This window comes from Diadema setosum, chromosome 8 (genome assembly GCF_964275005.1).
Source record: "Diadema setosum chromosome 8, eeDiaSeto1, whole genome shotgun sequence".
NCBI classification, from domain to species: domain Eukaryota; kingdom Metazoa; phylum Echinodermata; class Echinoidea; order Diadematoida; family Diadematidae; genus Diadema; species Diadema setosum.
Genome location: NC_092692.1, coordinates 16,331,506 through 16,352,981, shown reverse-complemented (window position 1 = coordinate 16,352,981; position 21,476 = coordinate 16,331,506). Strand labels below are relative to the sequence as shown.

The window sequence follows — 21,476 nt, the reverse complement described above, 5'->3', positions numbered from 1 at the left end:
ATAATATCGTTCTACGCATGTGACATCATACACTGTAGTAGTCTTCTCATCCAGCTGTAACTGTGCAGATACTTTAAAAATCATAACTTTTAAACGGATTCATGTGTTCTATTAATATGACTGCATTCACTCAATCCACATGTATATTATGAAGGTGGACTTGTCCTTTTTCTCTTACCACCTTTCTGGCTGGATCGTCACCGATTCAGTGTCATTATCCTGATGCGAACGCTAGCATCTGGGAAATGTTAGGTCAAGAACCGTGATTCGGAGTGGCATTGTTAATACAAATTGCAGGCTGCGAAATAGGATACTAAAGCATATGGCCACTCACTACTGCCAGCTAAAAGTCATTCAATGTCAATCTGAATATGATTTACATCTTGATCGATCTTCTACCTGCCAAACTCGCACGAAAAGACTCGAAATCGAGGAACATGCAATTTTGACTGTATAGGCCCTACTAGTACATGTGCCCGTTCCTATAATTATGCGACCTGTACTAGTACGAGTAGGTCTATATAGGGCTTTTTACACTTGTGTTTCTTAACCCCGGACTTTCTCTGACCCAGGACTATCGTTAGTCCCGTACCAATTTTTTCAGCTTTTTACACTCGCCAATTAGTCCCGTACTATCTCTTGTCCGGGGCTAAGGAGAAAACTGACCTTTTTACACTCGTATTTCTTAGCCCCGGACTTTCCAAACCACATGAATATTCATAATTACGCTTTGTACTGTACACGTACATGCACGCACCGGCAGCACTTGATTACCTCGTTTCTGATTGGTCATTGAGGGTCGGACTTCGTCTCCGTCGCTTAGCCCAGGATTATTTTTTTCGTTCTGTTTACACTCACTTGCTTGGCACCGCAATTGCGGTGCTAACCCCTGCTATTTTGCAGGGCCAGATAGTACCGTACTATCGGTGGGGCAAAAACGAGTGTAAACAGAAAGTGGGCTAAGGATAGTCCCGTACCAACGGTGGGGCTAAGCCCCCCCCCCCCCCCCCTTAGCCCCACCGTTGGTCCGGGGCTAAGCAAAATTTCACAAGTGTAAAAAGCCCTTATGCCACTGCCTTTGCTTGTAGCAACTCTAGTAGACGTGCAGCATATACGAATTTCAGAGAGGACGGCTGATCCGTTATTACGTCATATAGAAATCACAGAAGCATGTGCTCGATGAATAACCTAACAGAGGCTTGTGGCGCACTCAAACTATCCTATAGAGTCCACCCTCCCAGAAAACAGATCTACATTTGACAATAAAAACGTGACCAGAACTTGCGTGATGTAGTTACCGTACTTGTAGCAACCATTTCTATTCATAGCCTAGACCCACAACCCCAGTTTGACATTTAAATATTGATTTGGGTAATAACCATGATTAGGCGTCGTTTATTCGTATTGATCGGAATACCTTCGTAAATAGACATTTTTATCTTCGGTCGCGAGTGAACCTCAGTGTCACGTGTTTCCCATCATGCCTTCAGTATGTGCGTTTGTTACCCACCGAGCCCGCGTTTTCGTGCCAGAATAGCTGAGCCGTCATCACCCCGAAAGACTTTTGGGGGAAACCGAAAGGAATAAGCGCCTGTTATTGTCCAATTTTGACACTTGGCGTTAAAAGAGGTTAGTCGGAGGCAAGGTCATCTTGTTGGCGTTGGATGCCCTTGGGGAAAATCCGGGTTCACAGGCGCGTTGCCACGGAATTTCATCCTTGATAATGATCTGTAACATGGTTTCCGTCTAGTGCACGGCATTCACAACTAAGGATGAGTGATGCTCTGTCAATGATTGCGGTATATTTTCCTCTCACATTACTGAATCGTTGACATACGACTCTCGCATCAACATCACTGTCACACGATCATTAGTCCGCCTCTTTCTCTCTCTGTCTCTCCCTAGCTGCTCTTCTCTGCATCCGTTTGTCTGAATAAGGTTTATTCCTCTGTCTGTCTGTCTGTCTGTCCGTCTGTCTGTCTGTCTGTCTGTTTCCCTCTATCTCCTTTATGCTACACATGCGGTCAAACCCATATGAAGTGTTGGACTATCCCCAAACGGTCAGGATAAAAAAAAAGTCCCTCTTCTCTTTTTCTGTATACCTGTCTGTAAACAGCGTAGTCAAAATATTCGAAGACAGAGTAAGCCGAACAAAACTAATGTTTTTTTTTTTCTTGTCTTCTTTACCTGTCTGTTTCTGTGTTTGTCAGTTTCATTTCATCCTGCAAGCAATCAGCAAACTGAACTGTACACAAGGAGTGTAAGCCCTGCACAATTCGGCATAACTGTAATACTCAATTCTGTAACATTATCGAGATGATTAATCATCTATAAGTAGGCCGTATAGGTAGGCCTACTAGTCTTCTCTTTATTTTGCAGTCTCGCTGGTGTAGGCCGTAGATAGGCCTACTTCTCTTTATTTTGCAGTCTCGCTGGTTACCGGTAGATCTCTCAAATATAATGGTTTCTGCATGATCAGCCATTCAGAACACATTCTCTGAAAGGTCCTGTTTACCTTTGGGAGCAGGGATTTTAAACATATGTTCAAGATATCACATTTGATGCGTATGTGTCGGTCTGTTGTAACACTAAACATCCTACCTTTTTTCACAATAAAGCCTAAAGTATAAGAAAATATAAGTATTTTTTCACAATAAACTATCCTGTAGACGGTTCAGTCTGAAAATATTTTTATTATAATTATTGTTCACAATGGTGTTCTTATCAATACTTAACATCGATTATACGGATTCAAATTTTACAGTGGTTGTTTCTATCCTTAAGTCACATTGTAGAACTATTTTCAAGCACTAATGCTGGGTTTTTGTTTCGTCTGCTAAATTATGTTGAATTATGCCTTTAACACATCGGCACTCCCGCATAGTGTATAACTTCGCTCCGACGCCGTTCGTTGCACGCGCCTTTTTAAAATTACGATTGTAGATACATTCATATTTTGTCATTGCAAACATACTGCGCGCGGATGAATCATTCATGAGTAGTTCAGTAGCTCAGTAATGAACAAAGAAAAAAAAAACACATTCCCATTCAATTCAATCAATTCAACATGAAGCTGGAATGAAAATGGGTATGAAAACTCACGGTCTGTGATTACTCAGAGTTTTCCTAATCGGCAAAAACTAGTTCGCTTTACAACTGTATATCACAAAAAGTAAACAAACACACCAAAAATAAAAGCAAACAAACAACAAAAAAGAGATTTTGATTGGCCATCAAACCCTGCTCTTAAGCTATCAACTGTTTATTTCAAGAACAAACTGATCGTACAGTTAGCGATAGATCGTCAAATTATACGTAAAGGGCAGCGACTATACACCACACATAATCAAGGAACTTGAAGCTCCTCGCCAGGTTATTAGCTATTACAGGGGGTCTTGTAAAAATCGATTGCTAAAAATGACCACTGCATGGGTAATAGCAAAGCCATTCTATTAAAGTCTTTGTCTGTTTATATTAAAGGTAACTGTCGTGAGTAGACCTACAGAGATATCTCTTTTGAGTAACTACTTTTAGAAGAGCATCAGAGGAACGAAAATCCGAGAAAAAAATTGAACAAACAGACGAACATGCTTGACCTTTTCACCGTCTCCATTGAAGCCGCGCTATGGCCCTTGGGCCCTGTGAAATACAATAGTCATGTTCACGTGACTATGACGTCATAATCGTGTTGTGCTCGTTCATTTTGCTTTCCGCCCGCAATGAGGGGAAAGCAGAAGCAATGACAACTCTCATTTTCAAAGGTTACATGAAAATAGCGTACGTTTTGCATGTCTTTTATTAATTCGAATATATTTATGAGAAAGTAAGTTTCCCCATAAACATTTCTCTAAAATTATTTCTTTCGAGTCAAGACAAACTAAAAAGTAAGAGTAGGCCTACTTTCCTTTGCAAAATGAATGGAGTGAGGAGAGCCGTAAGGAAGGTGGCAATCTTGCATTACAATCACATTTACTGCCGGAGCTATTTTTGAGCTTTCCGTTTTGACATTTCCTTCCAGTACAGCTAGCCTACTTGTCTCAGCTGACATCCCATTGCTTGTTTGGCTTCTGATGATATATTTGATTCCGATCAAGTTTGCATGTTCTCCGAACTGTCACTTTCGAGGAAGATTTCTCCGGCGATAAGTTCTACATTTCAGAAGTACATTTCAAGCGGTGACCGTGGAGCTACAGAGCTCCATGGAGTGGCCATACGAAGTCCCGTATACACTGTATATTAGCACATTAGTACACAGTGAACCTATACGTCATGTGCGATTTTGGAAGATGTTCAGAAAAAAAAAAACAAACAAACAAACATGCAACACTGGTTCTAAATTAATCACTTTGTCTGTTTGTCATTTTGGTCTCAAAGAAACCCAATTTTATGATAACTTTGAAATATTTCTTTTATTATTTTTTTCTCCAAATGATAAAAACGATATGGAAGTTGTAACTTTCTGTTGTGTACGGGGTTGGGGAGGGTAGGAGACAGACACATCATGAAACCTTGTAACTGTTCATGGTCCTTCCAAAATGTTTAATGGACTGGACCTCCTGTTCTGAAATCGTTGTCAGGGGCAAAAATCAAGTTACGTCCAATGAACATACGCCTCATCTTCCAACATGAAAGGGCAATTTCACACCTGTTCTTCCGATGCGATTACCAAATGACGTGCTTCGCTGAGAACTGGCAGGAACGAAAATGGGGCATCATACCCCGGCAATCGCTAGGCCTATACCCATAGAACCGCTTCGCTATGATTTTGGCGGGCTGCGAGCAGAGGAGGAATAGACCGCCTTACGCAGCGACAAGCCCTGTGGTTAAAGGACAAGTTCACCTTCATAGACATGTGGATTGAGTGGATGCAGCAATATTAACAGAACACATCAGCAAGAGTTTGAGGAAAATCGGACAATCCGTTTAAAAGTTATGAATTTATGGAGTTTCTGCTTAGTCACTGCTGGATGAGAAGACTACTACATCTTGTGATGTCGCATGTGTACAGCGATATAAAGAACATGTTAAGAAAATTCAAGATATTTTCACTTTTTTTCGCATAATGAAAGAACTCTTGACTTCAATCTTTCATAAGGTAATGGGGATCAATATTACCCTTAGGATACGTCAGTGACGAGTCGAGGAAATATGCACTTTTCTCACAATGTAAAATTTAGTGAAATTCTCTCTATATTTTCTGTATAATTGTTAAATTGTACGCATGTGACATCATACACTGTAGTCTTCTCATCCAGCAGTGACTGTGCAGATACTTCAAAGATTCATAGCTTTTGAACGAATTGTCCGATTTCCCCCAAACTTTCACTTATGTGTTCTAATATTATTGCTGCATTCACTCAATCCACATGTATGTGGATGTGAACTTGTCCTTTAAATTGGGAACAATCGTGGCAGGCATTACCCTTCACACTTGGTATGCACACAGTATACCAACAATAATGACCGAGAAAAATGGCGGAACTTCCAAAGTCTTTCTTCCTCTTGCTTCGTTTCGGTATAATACCGAGAATAAACAGAGTTTATTTCGATGTTAAGTTTAAGGGAGTTTTGTCGCATGATACTCAAAGATGTAATCGATACTGAAAACAAAGACCACTAGTGAAAGCAGCAGCTCAGATCATTTGAAATCAGTTCTGTTTGTATAAAGTTTTCCCTTAAGTAGATTTAACTTTCCATTGTTATTCAATAGTATACAGAATGAATAATTATTGATACAGTGAGTGATGCTTGAGATCCCATGCATGCTTTACATTTAACAGTGTAAATTACCGTCATCGCCATCCCCTCTGAACGCAAAAACAACAGTCATAACAACTTATACATCGACTTAAGAGCATCGGCAGTTATATCATCCTGAAATGTTTGACACTGTTTTGTACATGAAGCTCTTTGATTGATAGTTATACTCTCACAACTTCAATTCAATAATGTTCAAGGCGAGTATTGAATGATTATGAGAGAGAAAACCTGACGACAAACTTCACTTTTCCGCGAAAGCGCCACGCCAAAATAACAAGACGATTACACGTGCCTGCACCCATCGCTCTTTCAGATTCAACTTCTCCCAAGTCTGATGGCTTGTTGATACCTCATTACCAATCACCTTGTGAGAATCAGTGTTTGCGAGGCGTACCACATGCAGGGCTTATAAGTATATTATAAATCATCATAATAATTTCTTTTTCTTAAAGTTTATCTAATTGGGCGGGGAATCATGACTGTGCATTCATTGGGGGAAAAACACGCAAATAAACAATAAGCCAAGAGCTGTGCGCATGACTCATCAATGCTCATCTTATAGGCGGGTAACTGAAAAACGTCGACTGCAAAAGGTCATAGAATGAGAAACGCATACCAAAACGCCTCTTATCTGCTTGTGATAGTATTATGTGCGTTATACTACGATATCATTTCCTCAACAACACACTGATCGTACCTTGTTATTGTTGTTTTGTTTCGATTGGGTTTCCTTTTTGTATTGTTGGTTGCTTTGTTATTTTTTTTTTTTTTGGGGGGGGGGAGGTGTTTGAACAAATAGCATGTGTAGGCGTAACAAGTGCCAAATTACACGAGTAATAAAAAAGTATGATGTCAATTCTACATCAAAAAGGACGTAAGAGCGGATGGGAAGACAAACGATCATGTGACAGTCGAACGGCACAAGTCTTCAGAGTACAGTGTTACTCAGACCTGTCCCGTGCGAGCGCGTTCCAATACTCATCACAGTTTAACGTTTCGTTTCCACGCTAGATTTGACAGCTAATGTGTCATTTAATACGCGGGTGTATTTGCTTTTTGTTGTCTTCGTGGTTCTCTTTTTTTTGTGTGTGTGTCTTCGTCTTTTTTGTTACCCCTCTGTAGCCTTGTGCATGCTCCAAGTGGAGCGAAATGCTGGAGGAAAAGGTCATGGCTGTTGAACTGAACTTGCCCCAGCCCACACGAACCGTCAATTTAATGCTCGAAATAATCTGTACTCCAAGTGTGTGAGATCATTGAAGAGTATGAGAGCTCCCCTCCCCCCCCCCTTTCCCACCCCGGCCTCCTATCACCTCCCCCCCCCCCCCCCTTCCCACCCCGGTCTCCTATCACCTCCCCCCCCCCTTCCCTTCCCGACCTCCTATCCACCACCACCCCCCCCCCCCCCCCATCTTTGACGTTTCAACATCGTAAGGCATCGGATACTATAATGTCATAATTATGATAAGTCGGCAAGCGTACTAGCGTATCATGAAAATGCATATTATGGTAGAGATGTCCTTCAAAAATGTATGGATAATGATTGTATTCCCCTTTTGTTGGTCTGGATTCCAGACTCATTTGTTTTGTTTGTCACAATGGATGGGGATGTCAAGGCTCTGACTGGACTATCAGGTAGTAGATTCTAGGTTCAAAACCCGCGCAGATAACATCCTCGGACGTGATGTATATCCCAATTTGTCGACTTGATCTATAGGTACATAAACGGGTAGCTAACGATGCTATCTTAATAACAGTAATTTATGTTACGGTGAACAGCATTTGCACTCACTGTTATATATCTATAGGCTGCCTTATGTACAATATTACATGTACATTATGACCATCATGACCATAGCATGTGTCATGTACTAGTAATTGTTATGTTCTCACGTAGGAAGATTTTAAAAAGTCTGGTCTATATGCAATATACAAGACTTACTCTGCTGATTACCACCACGGGAGAGAACGGTCCTTGTCTGAAACGAAGACTAACCTTTTTTTGACCAAGCTTTACTTGTTTCTCTGTCGCTACGTGTATTTTATACATTGTATATCAAACCGACACAACCGACATTACGATACCATACCTTGTGTAGACCTTTGGACCTCCATCGCGTTGTCTTTCATTTTCATTTTATACGCGCAGACATGCGATATTACTTTGGCTTGAAACCCTACTGTATATTGTAATGTATTTTAAGAAGCACTGAAAAGTTTGTTTCGATATTATTACATAGTTGTACCTGGTTTGAATTGACTAAATACAGAAAGTCATACCGAATAATTGTACTAGTGACATGTCTGATCATTATTAGAGACACAAGAGGAAAGGAGAAAGAGTTATCAACATGTATGTTGGGGGGAGGGGGCATTTATGTATTTGTCTCAAATTCTAATAGCTTGCCACGATTTTCTAATAGGCCCTGTAGACCTGTCTATATTGGGCACGTCGAACATTCTTTCAATATCTTCGATCACGAAGATAAACCAATGTTTTGTACGCTTACATTGTAGCTACGTTCAACGTTTCCCCATAATTACATGTATTTACTGTTTGTATTGTTATTGCTTTATTTCAAGATTTGCAAACGCGCGGTTACTAATAGGTACTAATTATGTGCTGGATTTTGAACATGAGTTGAAGACGTTCACCCTGTGTCCGCCGTTGTGGATGAGTCACTATGAAATATGACATTTTCTTCGCAAGTTTGGTGGAGGCCTCTTTTGGAATACACGTTAAGTGCTATTAGGAAGTTTTGTTGCACGCCCTTTATTCGCAGTATCTGTGCATGCTTCTCCGGCAAGGATGAAACACATCAAACTGTAATGCTGGGTTGCTATGCAGCAGTATTAATACGCAACACAATGGAGCGAATCTCATACAGACCAGAAATTACCAAAATAATGGAGCGGATGTTCCATTTGGGTTTTGAATATGCGTCTGTCGATGTGCTTGTCTTTGTGTATATTTATGTATGTCGTATTTGTGTTCGTGTGAGCGAGATGGGTTTTCTATTTTCTTCTCCATTTGACGCTGCATTACAGTTCAATCGGCATCATTGATTTTCTTTCCAACAGTCTTGCAATTATACCTGTTCGATACTCAAGCGAAGCGCATTTGAGCGAACATCTTTTCATGCAGTTCCTCCTGGATGTTGAGTAGTGGGATATACATATATTTTTTCTCCCTTTCAGCCTTTTTTATGTTGTGTAATGCGTTGAAATTGTGGTCGAGAAGCCCAAAGACAGCTTGAAATAATGTAGGTGCATGCTGATGGAAAGGAAGTCGAGGTGAATCGATTTTATGCCGTCGCTAAAGTGTTCCGTTGTCGAATGCTCATTATTCCCGCCCGATTTGTCTCATTCAATCCGAATTTCATAGCGCTGACAGATCTTTACTCGCAACATTCACTAATATCTCTCCATATCCGTGGAATTCAGAGAAATAGTGTGCCTCTGTGTGTGCGCGTGTGTATGTTTGTGTTATTTGTCTGTCCACCTGGATGAATATCTACCCTTTATCCTGTTTATGTGCCTCAACTTTTTTTCAAGCTAGATGACAAAGTGTTCGTCGGTAAGTGGTATTGCTCTAAAGATAGCACACTGTACAGTGTGATGCCATAACACTAACAGCTAAAAGGGGGACATCGATTCCATGTAACAAGAATCCTGAAAATGTTATTGACTAGTCATATGGATGATGGTCGTTTGTCGTTGGTTTACAACGGTGGTAATATGAACAGAAGGGAATCCGAAATCGCGTCCCGAATTAAGCTAGAAGTATTCTATGTACGACACTGTCTCATATCATAGCATCGCATTAACCACAATAGTGGATTTTACATCCTTTCCAGGCCACAGTTGACGGCACATCAACGGTAATGGAATTTTGATGCATTCCTTGGTATAATTGTGGGTGCTGAGTATGCATTCTAAACTTACATTCCATCCCCTCTTTATCGGCGACGATTCTGAGATTGGCATGTAGTGTCATTTACCACATCATACCAGCATGCACAATCCTTCCTTGGAATACATAAGAAAAGATAAACATATTATTACATGTTTGTGTTTCCATGATGTCTTATTTTTTGTGATATGTTGTTATTGTTGTTAAAATATTGATAATGATAGTAAGAGTAATAATGATAATAATAGTAATAATAACAACAACAACAACAATAATGATAATAATAAAAATGATAACAATAGCAAGGGGTATTTATAATGCCCTTTACCAATCCGTCTGAGTGCACAAAGGACACGAAAATTCCTCTTACAACCTATGATAATTATGATACCATTTCTTTTAATTGTTTGGAAAAAGGCGTGACCTTGTGTAATATCGTTTCGTAGATATTTGGACCGAATTAACCCGCTCTGATTAGGATCGACCCGTACCAAACATAATCAGTACCTGTCGATAGTTCGACTCCATTTTCAGTTCAGCCTGTCCCCATGCTGTTCCTCACACCTTAAAGATAAAAAAAAAAGAGAAGAGAAGAAGATAATTATACAAGTCCAGCACCAAATTTACCAATGAAGCTCGAAATTAATTGCATTCCCTTTGTGTCATTACGCCTACGTACATGTTGTTGAGTTCTTCAACTCCCCTCAGACGCAACATCACTCATATATAGTCAGTCAATAGCAGAACGTTTCTACCGCATACCCCTATCCTGAAAGCAGAAGAGGGAGAGGCAAGGGGGAGGGGGGGGGGGGGGGGAAGGGGAAGGAGGGGCGAACAAACGGAGCTCATCGACTCTCTCACACGCCAGTCTTGAATCACTGACATTTTGCCGATTTCCGCTCGCAGGAAGCATTCTCGAGTCAATGAGCCCCGGAGAAGTCCTCGAAATGTGAGAGAAAGAGTGTGTGTGTGAGAGAGCGAAAAGAAAAATAATAATACATTTCTTATGAAAGCCTCTTTTTCGTCGAGAAAATTCCGTCTTCTCGACGGTAGAGAGACCTTGTGTAGAGCTGATCTTGGGAGATTAACATTAGTCGGGAAATTGACAGGAAAAGAAAAGTATGTCAGGGCAGATTTCCTTATGATTAGTATCAGAAAAACAATATTGTGTCCCGTAAATTACCACCGACAACCATGCAGACTGCGTATGATATCATGGGCAATATCAATGTACTGCATGTAGTTGATGCTAGAGGGTTTACCAGAGGCCGCGGAATGCTGTAAATTAAGATCCTTCAGCTCATTGTTAGATTAAACTTGGCACTTTGCCAAGCATTCGACTCTGCTGTACGAGTCATACAATCGAGCTATAATTATGGTCACACTGCCTTGATTTGTCTATCATGTCCTCGGTTATGAAAACCTTGAAGTGTGTAGATGCGCGCTTTTAGACCGTCTCAGAACCAATATTCCTTCAGCTTTGTGATATACGAAACATGTCGCCAGTGCAGTGATGACTACAAGGATAAAAACACTCCCTTCAACCATTTATCATGAGTGATTTCTGCACATCAGTATAGTGCAAGAGACCTCAAAGGTGCAATTCTATTTCATGTTCATGCTGGCTTTGATAAATCAAACCAACTAGCAGGAGTTTCATCCAAGTTGGAGGATAAAATGAATGGAAACAGTTGGAGAACTCTTAGGGATTTCTTCACATTTTCAAAGAAAAGTGATTGACGTCCCATCCACTATATGGAGGAGATGATGATGTTTTATTGTGAAGTTTCAATATTTGTAGCAGATGATATTTATATGCTTCTCCCTTTGCTAGGTTGATTGGTTGTTTGTTCAGTTCATTGTGTTTTTATTTGTTTCGTAACCTCCGCGCATTGTCGGGTCCGCAGGGTGTGTAGATTTGTGTATTCCGTTCATGATGTGTATACCCTGAGTAAATCTGAATTCTACGCACGTGGCGAGTGTGGTCTCTTGTGTGATGTGACATTATTCAGGTTTAAAAAAAAAATGGAGCCAGGCCATACAGCGAATCTTGCAGCTGTGATAGTGAAAAAAAAAAAAAAAACCTGCTCATGCGCCCAAACACTACATGTAGGCCTACAGCTGTAAATGTCCCCCACATTCGGCAATCCTTAGTTTGACGTTGAAATGCGTCATGTATATAAAATAATGTAGATGAGAATCATCGAGTGATAGACATCCTCTTACAAAACCTTGTTCTCTTTCCCTCTCTCTTTGGGACAGGTACAACACGTGGGAACCAGAGGACAACATCCTGGATCCTAGTCTTGTACTCGAATTCGAAGGAAGGTGAGATAACTTTCACTTTATTTCTTTTTCTTTTTCATCTCTTTTTTTTTCTTTTGCTTCATAACTTCCTCCCTCGTGAAATCTCATCGACCAATGATGCCAAAGCTATTGTATCCCGTTATTCATGGCATCGTTCGCGGCACGATTATCGATTTGTTTGCTTGAACACTCTCCCTCTCACTCTCTCTGCATATATATATATATGAAGAGCTTGCAACCAAAAGGCGCTAAATCCATTCCGGCTACTTTCGAGTAAATTGATGTTTTTTAATTACACATATTACAGCTTGTTTATTCATTAGCTCTATGCTCCTTGTGGAAGAGCCATCACAGTAGGTAACAAAAATGCACATTAAAAAAATCCTGCACACACCATTTATTTTTTATGAATTTTTATATTTCAGATTTTTTCGGATTTAGCGCCTTTTGGAAGAAATCATGGATTTAGCGCCTTTTGGAAGAAATACTTTTGAGTTGTTCAATAACATTGGTATTAGGGAATGTCATTAATGTACAATCCAGGTAAATACTAGAGAACTGCATAAATTTGCATCACAGTAGCCACACATACCCACACACACACACACCCACACACACACACACCCACCCAAACACACACCCACATACACATACACACACAAATGCACCAAAACACACACACATCAAAATGTGAAATCTTTCCCAGCATGCTGCTTTTAATTTTACTCATAATAGCAGCATACTGTACATCTATTCATTATACATTCCACACATGCAAAATACAACTGCAGCAGCAGCAACAACAAATAAAATAACAACTAATAACACTTTGCACTGAATATCATGAAGTCTATACAGAAGGTACAGTGACTCAAGGAAAGTGAGGACTTGCAGAGATTGTGAAATCATGTTGACTGATAGTATTTACTTCAGGTGAGAATAAAATACAGGTTGTCATGCAGAAATCTGACTGCAACAGACATGAAAACAAATCACTATGATATAAGCCCTCACATTGTATGCTTTACCTATTAATACTATAGAAAGCATCGCAAGGCTTTGCTGGAGGCTTTTTGATTTGGACTAACCAAACATCTGTTTAAAAAATATTGTCAATTTGCTAAAACTGTAGTACTTATTAAGAAGGCAACAGATGCACATGAAAGCACATCTGTGGACAAAACTCTTTGTTTATACGTAAGTCAACAGCAATAAGGCCTACATCTAGGCATATGTACTGTGAATCACATTGTCTTTTTTTGTCTTCTTACCATGTTCATTTCTGAAAAGTAAAAATTCAGTCATTTACAGCCAAAACAGGAGGTTTACCGCATGAAATGCACACCATCAAGTCCATGGCAGAATATCTCAACTAGTTAAAGTGCCTGCCCTAGGAATCATAATGTCTTGCCATAAGCTCGAGTCAGAGTTCCGTTCATCATTGGTGGCCACTGTTGCTTCATCCTCATTGCCAGAGATGTCCACTGTATTCAATATCAAGGAAGTCATTCAAAGCACTGGCCACTTGGTTAGTCCCTCGCCGAATTCCTGTCCACCGCCTAAATGCAAGCAATATCACCTTGATGTTGTTTTCCAGGGATGTTTTCTCATCCTCTCAGCTTAAGTTTAATGATGTCAAAAACACACAGCCACTCGAAGTACGTTGCACCTACCGGCGTACTCAAGAAAGCTTGATTCAGCATTCAATGAGATTAAGACCACTGTGATGGTTCCGTTGTCTGGTTCAGTATGCATGAGCTCAGAAATGAACGATAAGCTCTGTGATTTCTCGCAATCCTCTGATTCACGAAATCTTGGCCTTTCATGTACTGCTATGAATGCATCCTGTCACCCTCCTGGTATAAGGCATGGTAAATGTCATCGATGTGCGCTTCTTCTTCTTCTTGCGTATGAGGCAGCGGCAGCTAAATAACATCCCTCAGTTGTTGTAGCCAAGTTACAGTCTCAGGAGTAGGGTGTGTCGGGTCCATGTTGTCAGGAGGGCGGAGATCAGGGCACTCACTCAAGATGTGTTGAGCAGTCTGTTCTGGTGCATCACACTGGCAGGCTGCTGATGGGCGTAGCCCCCACCGATGCATGGCTGCGTTGAAACGCCCAACTCGGGTTCGAATCCGATTTAATGACACCCACTCCCTCCTTGGGAGGTTTGCTCCTGGGGGGACAGATGTATTGGGCGTGACAACGAGTTGGGCAGGTCGTTGGGTGTCTTGCCAGCTCAGTGACACTTGCTGCTTGCAGATATGCTGTAGGTTGTATGACTTCCAAGGATGATTTGCCATTAACCTGAATTGGGAGAAGAATAAGAGAATTCAATCAAAAGTAATTAATACTGTTGGCTTAGAATATCTGTCCAGGAGTAGCAAACACAACCTCAAACTTCCAATTTTGATACATTTCTCAATAGCTTCTAGACAGCCATAGTGATTTGGAGCAACACTTACTCTACTAAAAGACCAAAAAGAAAGGGACTAGTTTGATTTACAGATTTTTTAACATAATTTTTTAATGTTTAATATAACCATTAAAAAAAAACACTAATGCAATATCAGGATTATAAGATCCATCAGTGAATATTAGACAGGCTCTAATTCTATCACTACCAGGGCAATGCACCCGTGCTGCATAGACCAACTCGAACAGTTAGAAAAGTAGGTAACCAGGTCATTACCATGGCAACACAGCATAAGCAGTACTGTATAGACTGACTTGAATAGTTACACGCTGTAGATCTACAGAAAACTTAACTGAGAAAATGAGTCAAGGTAACTTCATTTATTGATCACAGTTCCTTACAACAGATAATTAGTGACATACTTGTGAAATGGACCCCACCACTGTCTCTCTATCATCAGTACTAAATAATACGGCAGCTTACCTGTTACATCCCCACCATGTGGTGTTCAATATGGTGCTTTCTTGCACAATACAGGGCTAATACTGAGGAATGTGGCCCCACCAAACGACACTTTAATATGCATGATTGATACAGCAACAGGACCAGTTTCCATGCATACAATGTAGCAATACACTTCATTTGGCATACTCGTGAAGTAGGCCCCACCACTGCATGTCAGTACTAATACTACAGCGGCTCGCCTGTTTATACTCGTGAATTCAGCCCCACCGTGTGGCGTTCATCGGTACATAGGCACGGCGTTGGGGCTTTCTTCCATAGTATAATACTTGTGAATGCGGCCCCACCAAACGGTGTTTACGAGCAATTGATACAGAGGCGGGGCCAATTTCCACAGTATACTCCTCCCTTTCTCCCGTTTTTTTTTTTTCTTTGGTCTTCATGTTTTATTCTTGGAAAGACTCCCTAATGTCCCTCGACGAATTCAACAGCCAATTCAACTATAAGTACAACCCTCACCTAACCTTAAACCCTAACCCCAACCTAACCTTGCTTAATTGCTAAATGAACGAGTGCAAGCACACTGCTGTGGGGCCGATTTCACGATTTTGCCCTTCATTCTATCCTTGGAAAGACTTCCTCATGACCCTTGATTATTCTTACCATAGGTATACAACCCTACACTAAACTAACGGCATACTTGTTAAATAGGCCCCACCACTGCATGTCAGTATTGGTTCACAGCGGCTCGCCTGTTTATACACACGCAGCCCTGTTGCTGTAAGTCCACCCTATGTTAGTAACGTTAGTAGTAATTTTCCTTGCTTGGCATTGCATCGCCGAAAAGTATCCTGTTTATACACACACAGCCCTGTTGCTGTAAGTCCACCCTATACGTTAGTAGTAGGCCTACTGGTAATTTACCTTGCTTGGTATTGCATCGCCGAAAAGTACCGGTAAATTTACCCTGTTTATACACACGCAGCCCTGTTGCTGTAAGTCCACCCTATAAATATCTGGTAGTAGCTACTAGTAGGGGCCTATAGGCCTAGTAGTAAATTTACCTTGCTTGGTATTGCATCGTCGAGCAGAACCCGTAGATCAAGAGGTTTAATTTACTAAAACTTATTGTACTAACATTTAATAGAGCTGTAACGTTAGAGCTCTACACTACAGCGGCCTTGTACAGGTAAACATTTACTAGGTAGCTGGTCAGTCTGGTAGCCAACACGTAAAATAAAATTTTACATAATTTACATTGATGCACAACGACGAGCCCTGTTTGTGGTGCCGGTGCATGGTGGGGCCCATTTCACGATTTTCCCCAGCAGATTATTGATCCCAGTGAATGATTAATTATAAAATTTGTAATAAAACCCAAATTTGACATTCTACGTTGCTCATAAATCAACTCAACATGTTCAAAGTAGGGTATGATGCCCATCTCGGTCCCAACACCAAGACGCACATATGGGACTGACTTAATCTGGGCGTCGTACAGATAAGTAAACTCACCTTTCACAGCTGTATTTCCACTGCTTAGCCTTGCATTTCTTCAACACTGCATCATTTTTCCACTTTTCGTACCACTTTTTAGATCACCGGCAGTCTTGGGTCTTTCATCCATTATGAAACTGTCATGTACTTTCGACTGGTAGCCATGGTTCTGTACAGCACTACAGACAACAGTGGTAGTGCAGATCCATGACCGTGAAGAATTGCCATTGAACTACGTAGTGCAGTATCGCTGCATGTAATAGTACGTGTTGCATGTTCTCATTGGTCAGAGCACCCCTAGCTGGCGTGCTCTGACCAATCAGAGACCGGAATAGAGAAATTGGATATAGCGCCTTTTGGTTGAAAGCAAAAAAGGATTTAGCGCCTTTTGGTTGAAAGCGTGAATTTCATGCTTGATTTTTTCATATTTCCTAAAACAATTTTGATTAAATTTTTAGTGCTTTATGTGCACATGACAAAGATCTGTTCGAATCATGCGAAAGATGGAGTTCGATAAAAATTGGATTTAGCGCCTTTTGGAAGCAAGCTCTTCATATATATATATATATATATATATATACGTACATGTGATATATGAAAATATTAAATAATATTTTTATGATAGCAAAATAGAAGCGTATATTTACAAAGAGCGCCCTCGAGAGTCCGGATGCTCATCCCGGAAGGAATATTTGTTCAGTACGGCAATGAATTGAATTTGGACGGGCGCATCTTGTGACAGAAGGCTGTAATTGTACTCTGGAAGGAGAAGACGAAGTAGAATGAGAAAGAGAAACCTGTAATAATTATATTCTAATTTATACCATGTGTGATCTTATAGGAACAGATAGCGAGCTTGTAAGATTAGTCAGAAAAGGAAAAGAAATAAATCAAACGAAGCAGTCAGTCAACCAAAATAATGATGGTTAACCGAGAATGATAAGTTATTTTGTGTTGGACAATGCCGCTTCAAGCAAGACGAGTAGAAACAGTCTGTATACATGCCAGTGGAGCACAAAAAGTGATATTCACATCTCAGCCAGCTGACAATGCTTTTAATGCTGAAGTTTTCTGCACCCAAATCGAGTTAAGCGGCTTTCTGGCAAGAGCCACAACGTGCTCGGTTTTCTACGCCGATCACGCGGATGCGTGGGTTGCTAGGAGATGGAGGATATCCCCTGACATAATCGCGCGAGAGCAAAGTAGATTACAGTTGTCAAGGCATGGGAGGAATGAGGAGAAAGAGGAGGAAAAAAGGGGGGTGGGCGAGAAAAAAAAAGAGAACGAACTCGAAAATACGCGCTTGGTGCGCGGTGAGCAGGACAAAGCCGGGCGCTTCTGTCACGCTCGCAAAGAATTTAGCAGATCACACGGCAGTTCGTTGGGTCAGGTTAAACAATCCTTGCAAACCCATGCCCTCCTCTCTCGGCAAGGGTGCTTAGTTTCGTAGGACGTAATGACGGACGACGCTGCCGACAACAAACGTGAACGTGATTGAGTGATCTACAGTCAGTTCATAAAGAGGTATACCTCCTTGGCTTAGCTAAATACTATTACTGAAACTCACGCCCGTAAATAAGTAAACATACGGATGCTACAAAGTCCCCAGAGAAGGCGCCTTAATTGTTTTGGCCAAACTTTCGAGAAGGCGACTTGTACAGACTCTCCGAGACTCCTCGTTGAAGACGAGAAGGTGAGAAGGCGGCTTGTAGAAACTCGTTAAGTCGCCTTGTCTAAGATGAAAATGCGAGGCGGCAGCTTGTAGGCCTATAAACAAACTCGCCAAGTTCTCCCTTGAAAGGGAGAACACTGGGGAAGGCGAATTGTCATGCAACATCGCCAAATCGCCTTGTAAAATGCAAGACGGCGTCTTGTTGCGTATCGCCAAGGCACCTTGTTTACGGCATGAAGGCGACTGGTTTTGGGTTGTATGCGTCCATATTTTCTGCAAGTCGCCTTCTCGTCTCAAACAAGGCACCTTGGCGAGTTTTTACAAGTCACCTTCTCGCCTGTACGGTCAAAACTTGGCGAGTTGCACATGTCTCCTTCTCGGAGCACTTTTACCCTCCGTACAAGCACACGTGCGTCCGCTCACAAGCAAATCATAGATATTGACACCGCAGATGATTTCGTGCAGGTAATAAGGAGATTGCACACTGTGCTATTAAACGGAAAACATTCAACAAAAATACTTACGCACAATGCACGATGGCTATATGCGATATGGAGATAATAAGCTGTAGGAAGTGCACGAAAACGAAGAAGAGGATCTCCTCATTCTTACATTCCAAAACAAAATAATGGAGTTGAAAATCCAAAACAAAGTAATGGAGTTGAAAAGCATCGGTTGTTTTTTTTTTATTTTTGTTTGTCTGTGTATGTTTAAGAAATTTCCAAATCGTACTATGTAGATTTTCATCCATAAAAAAGAAGAACAAAATCACTAGTATTGTTATGTTCACAGGGTTATATTATCTGTTTAACGGCCAAAGTACATAATAATTTTGCTTGTTTGACATGCTTACGTCCAAGATGTCATGATGTCTGTTGTCACTTTCATGATGTTCAGGGAAAGAATATTATTCATGAATGGAATATTCTCCCAGCTTTATGCCTCGTTGGCGTTGTTTGTTCGAAGGCATTCGTGACACCCATGGGATAATAAAGTGCTTGCGAAGTTTCGAGTCGCTCTACCGTCCCTCTCCCGTTTTTAACACTGTTTTCTCCCCTCGGATTCTAACACACTCTGACACGATGATACGGGTCTTTTGATGCCTTGTCATATCCTTCGCAGCTGGCTTGAATTCGCCCTCTAAAACAAAAGGGGAAATTGGATCAGCTCTGTGGGAAGGCAGCAATAATTCATCCCTTCATGTTCGCATTACAATAATGCCACTCTCGTTCGTATTTGAACATCCATGTGGCTGTTCCTCGAACAAGGAACTGATGTCTATCGTCCAACTTCAAGGCGATGCATAGCATGTCAGGCGTCGCGGGATACTCATGTGTGAGAGGAGGGGAGATTATTTAATAATCATAGCAGTCGGAAAACAATCGTCGAAAGTGATTTTGAAGTGGATGAGATGTTGTATGAGAAGTTCACCGTGATTATCAGGGTGGGTTATATTTCTTTTTAATTTCAATTCAATCATTTATTTCCATCGATGAAAGGAAATACATAATACAAGGTGATACATTTCTCAATTCAACTGTGAAACTAATTGAAAGGGCAAATTACTGAGTATGACACAAAATGATAGCCTATGTACGAACGCTGTGCTCCCTATGAGGAAAATAAAATCAGAAGTCAAAGCAACGACTATAAGTTCAAGCCTAGAATACACAAATTTCGGATTTTAGATTAAGACATTTTACGTTAAATATCTAAGATAAACATACAAAGAATTGCAATGATTGTCGTTGTGATGACGTTGATGATTTTAAGATTTAGCTGCATACTCAATCCAGGATAATAGCTTTGTGCCTGTTAGGCATAATACCAAGTCCTCACCCCTCCATAAAGAGATAGTATACAGTTTCGGTTGAGATGGGGCTTGAGGTTTCCAACCTTTTTGATGATGATTTTTTAGAGTTTTCATTAAGTAAACATTGAATTCACCTTTTTATTTTCAACATTTCAGAAAGGGTTTTCTAAGTACCTCGCAAAAAAGAACAAGAAATAAACGCAGAATTCTCACCTCAGTCAAAGCAATACTTCATCATCCCTTTAAAGTCTGTGCATGAAGGTCCTTGATCTTTGACTCTACATGTGACTGACGGTCCCAAGAGCTGTCAGGTGCAATTACGTCACAATAGAGACATTTCTCGAATAAGAGTGGTAATGACCCTCGTTGGAACGGCCGAACAGTGCATAGCCGTCAACACCGAATATTACCCTGCACGTTCATGAGAGAACGACACAGCAGGGTATGGTAAGCCAAGGCGGACATATTTTTTTTTTTTTTACTCCCTTCCTTTCTTGGAAAATCACCAGCCGGGCCTTCCGTCAGTTAACTCGCTGGTGTAATTGTCTTGGGTTTGGTTTCACTGAAAAAACAACAACAAAAGAGCAAATCAAATCTGCATAGAAAGAATTTTTTGACGTCTGTGGGCCATATGCGTTGACGGTTCTCAAAGTGTGTGCAAATTTAGCCAGCCTACCAGAGTTCGAGCGTCTGGAGTTAAGGATGTTCGCCTCTGCCATAGGTATACGATGTTTTACATTAGTATTCCTTGTTCGTAAATTTTCTCATTTCTCCGATTATTTTACTTACTGAGTGGGGCGTGAGACTACATGTGAGCCTCTGCGCCGATCGAACCCTGCAATCCCTACAGAAGTTAGGACGCACGATGGCTGCGCGCTTTTATGTTTTTTAAAGTATCATTTTCCACATGATTTTGAAATGAACAACTAATTAGAAGGGATCTACAGTGGGAATGATGATAGTGACTTGCGCGGCGTCCGTATTTTATTACGCATTTCTCCTACTATGTTGCTGTTAGTGTGATCTGATTATACTGATCACGAGAGAAAAAAAAAAGAAGCTGAAAAAGTGTATTGTTTAATTCAAAAGTGATACGCTGACACTCGGCTGTTTAAATTACGTCCTTTATGCGCCTAGTTTAGTCGTGGTATGAAAAATCAAAGAATAAAAGTTTTAAATGTTTTGAAGAGTTTTGAAGAGTTTTGAAGAGTTTTGGACTTGTGATTGCGGAGCGAAGTTGCGTAAATATTAAAGTTTAAAAAAAAATTGTGATACTTCGGTGACGCCATTATTATCATTTGAATAAATGTTTGATGGGTTGTGTATTTATGTGGGCTGTTTTGCTTGATTGTTTGAATGTTCCTTTTCAGAGACATTTCTCCCTGAAACTTATAGTGGCACCAATCAGAATATCGTGTTGTCCATATATACCTTGAGGGATAATCAACATTTATCTGATACTCTTGGTGATATTGCACTTCAACCGTTTTCGCCGACATTTTAGATCATTACTGATATACCGTCCATTTCAAGTCATCTACTGAAATGCTATGTCAACTACTATAGATTACAACATCCACATCATTTTCTGCGCGTTGGTGCATGCGCGTGCGCTGCATGGGTGTGTATGCGTGGGTTTGTG

The 21,476-nt window shown here is 40.7% G+C and overlaps 1 protein-coding gene across 1 annotated transcript in view; it reads left to right on the top strand.

Annotated features, from left to right (window-relative positions):
- The window catches only part of LOC140231659 (chromobox protein homolog 7-like), a 67,519-nt gene that overhangs the window by 19,344 nt on the left and 26,699 nt on the right, over positions 1-21,476 (top strand). Inside the window, exon 3 of the mRNA XM_072311812.1 lies at positions 11,933-11,998. Within this exon, the coding sequence (XP_072167913.1) occupies positions 11,933-11,998 (66 nt within the window). The remainder of the gene's footprint in view (positions 1-11,932; positions 11,999-21,476) is intronic.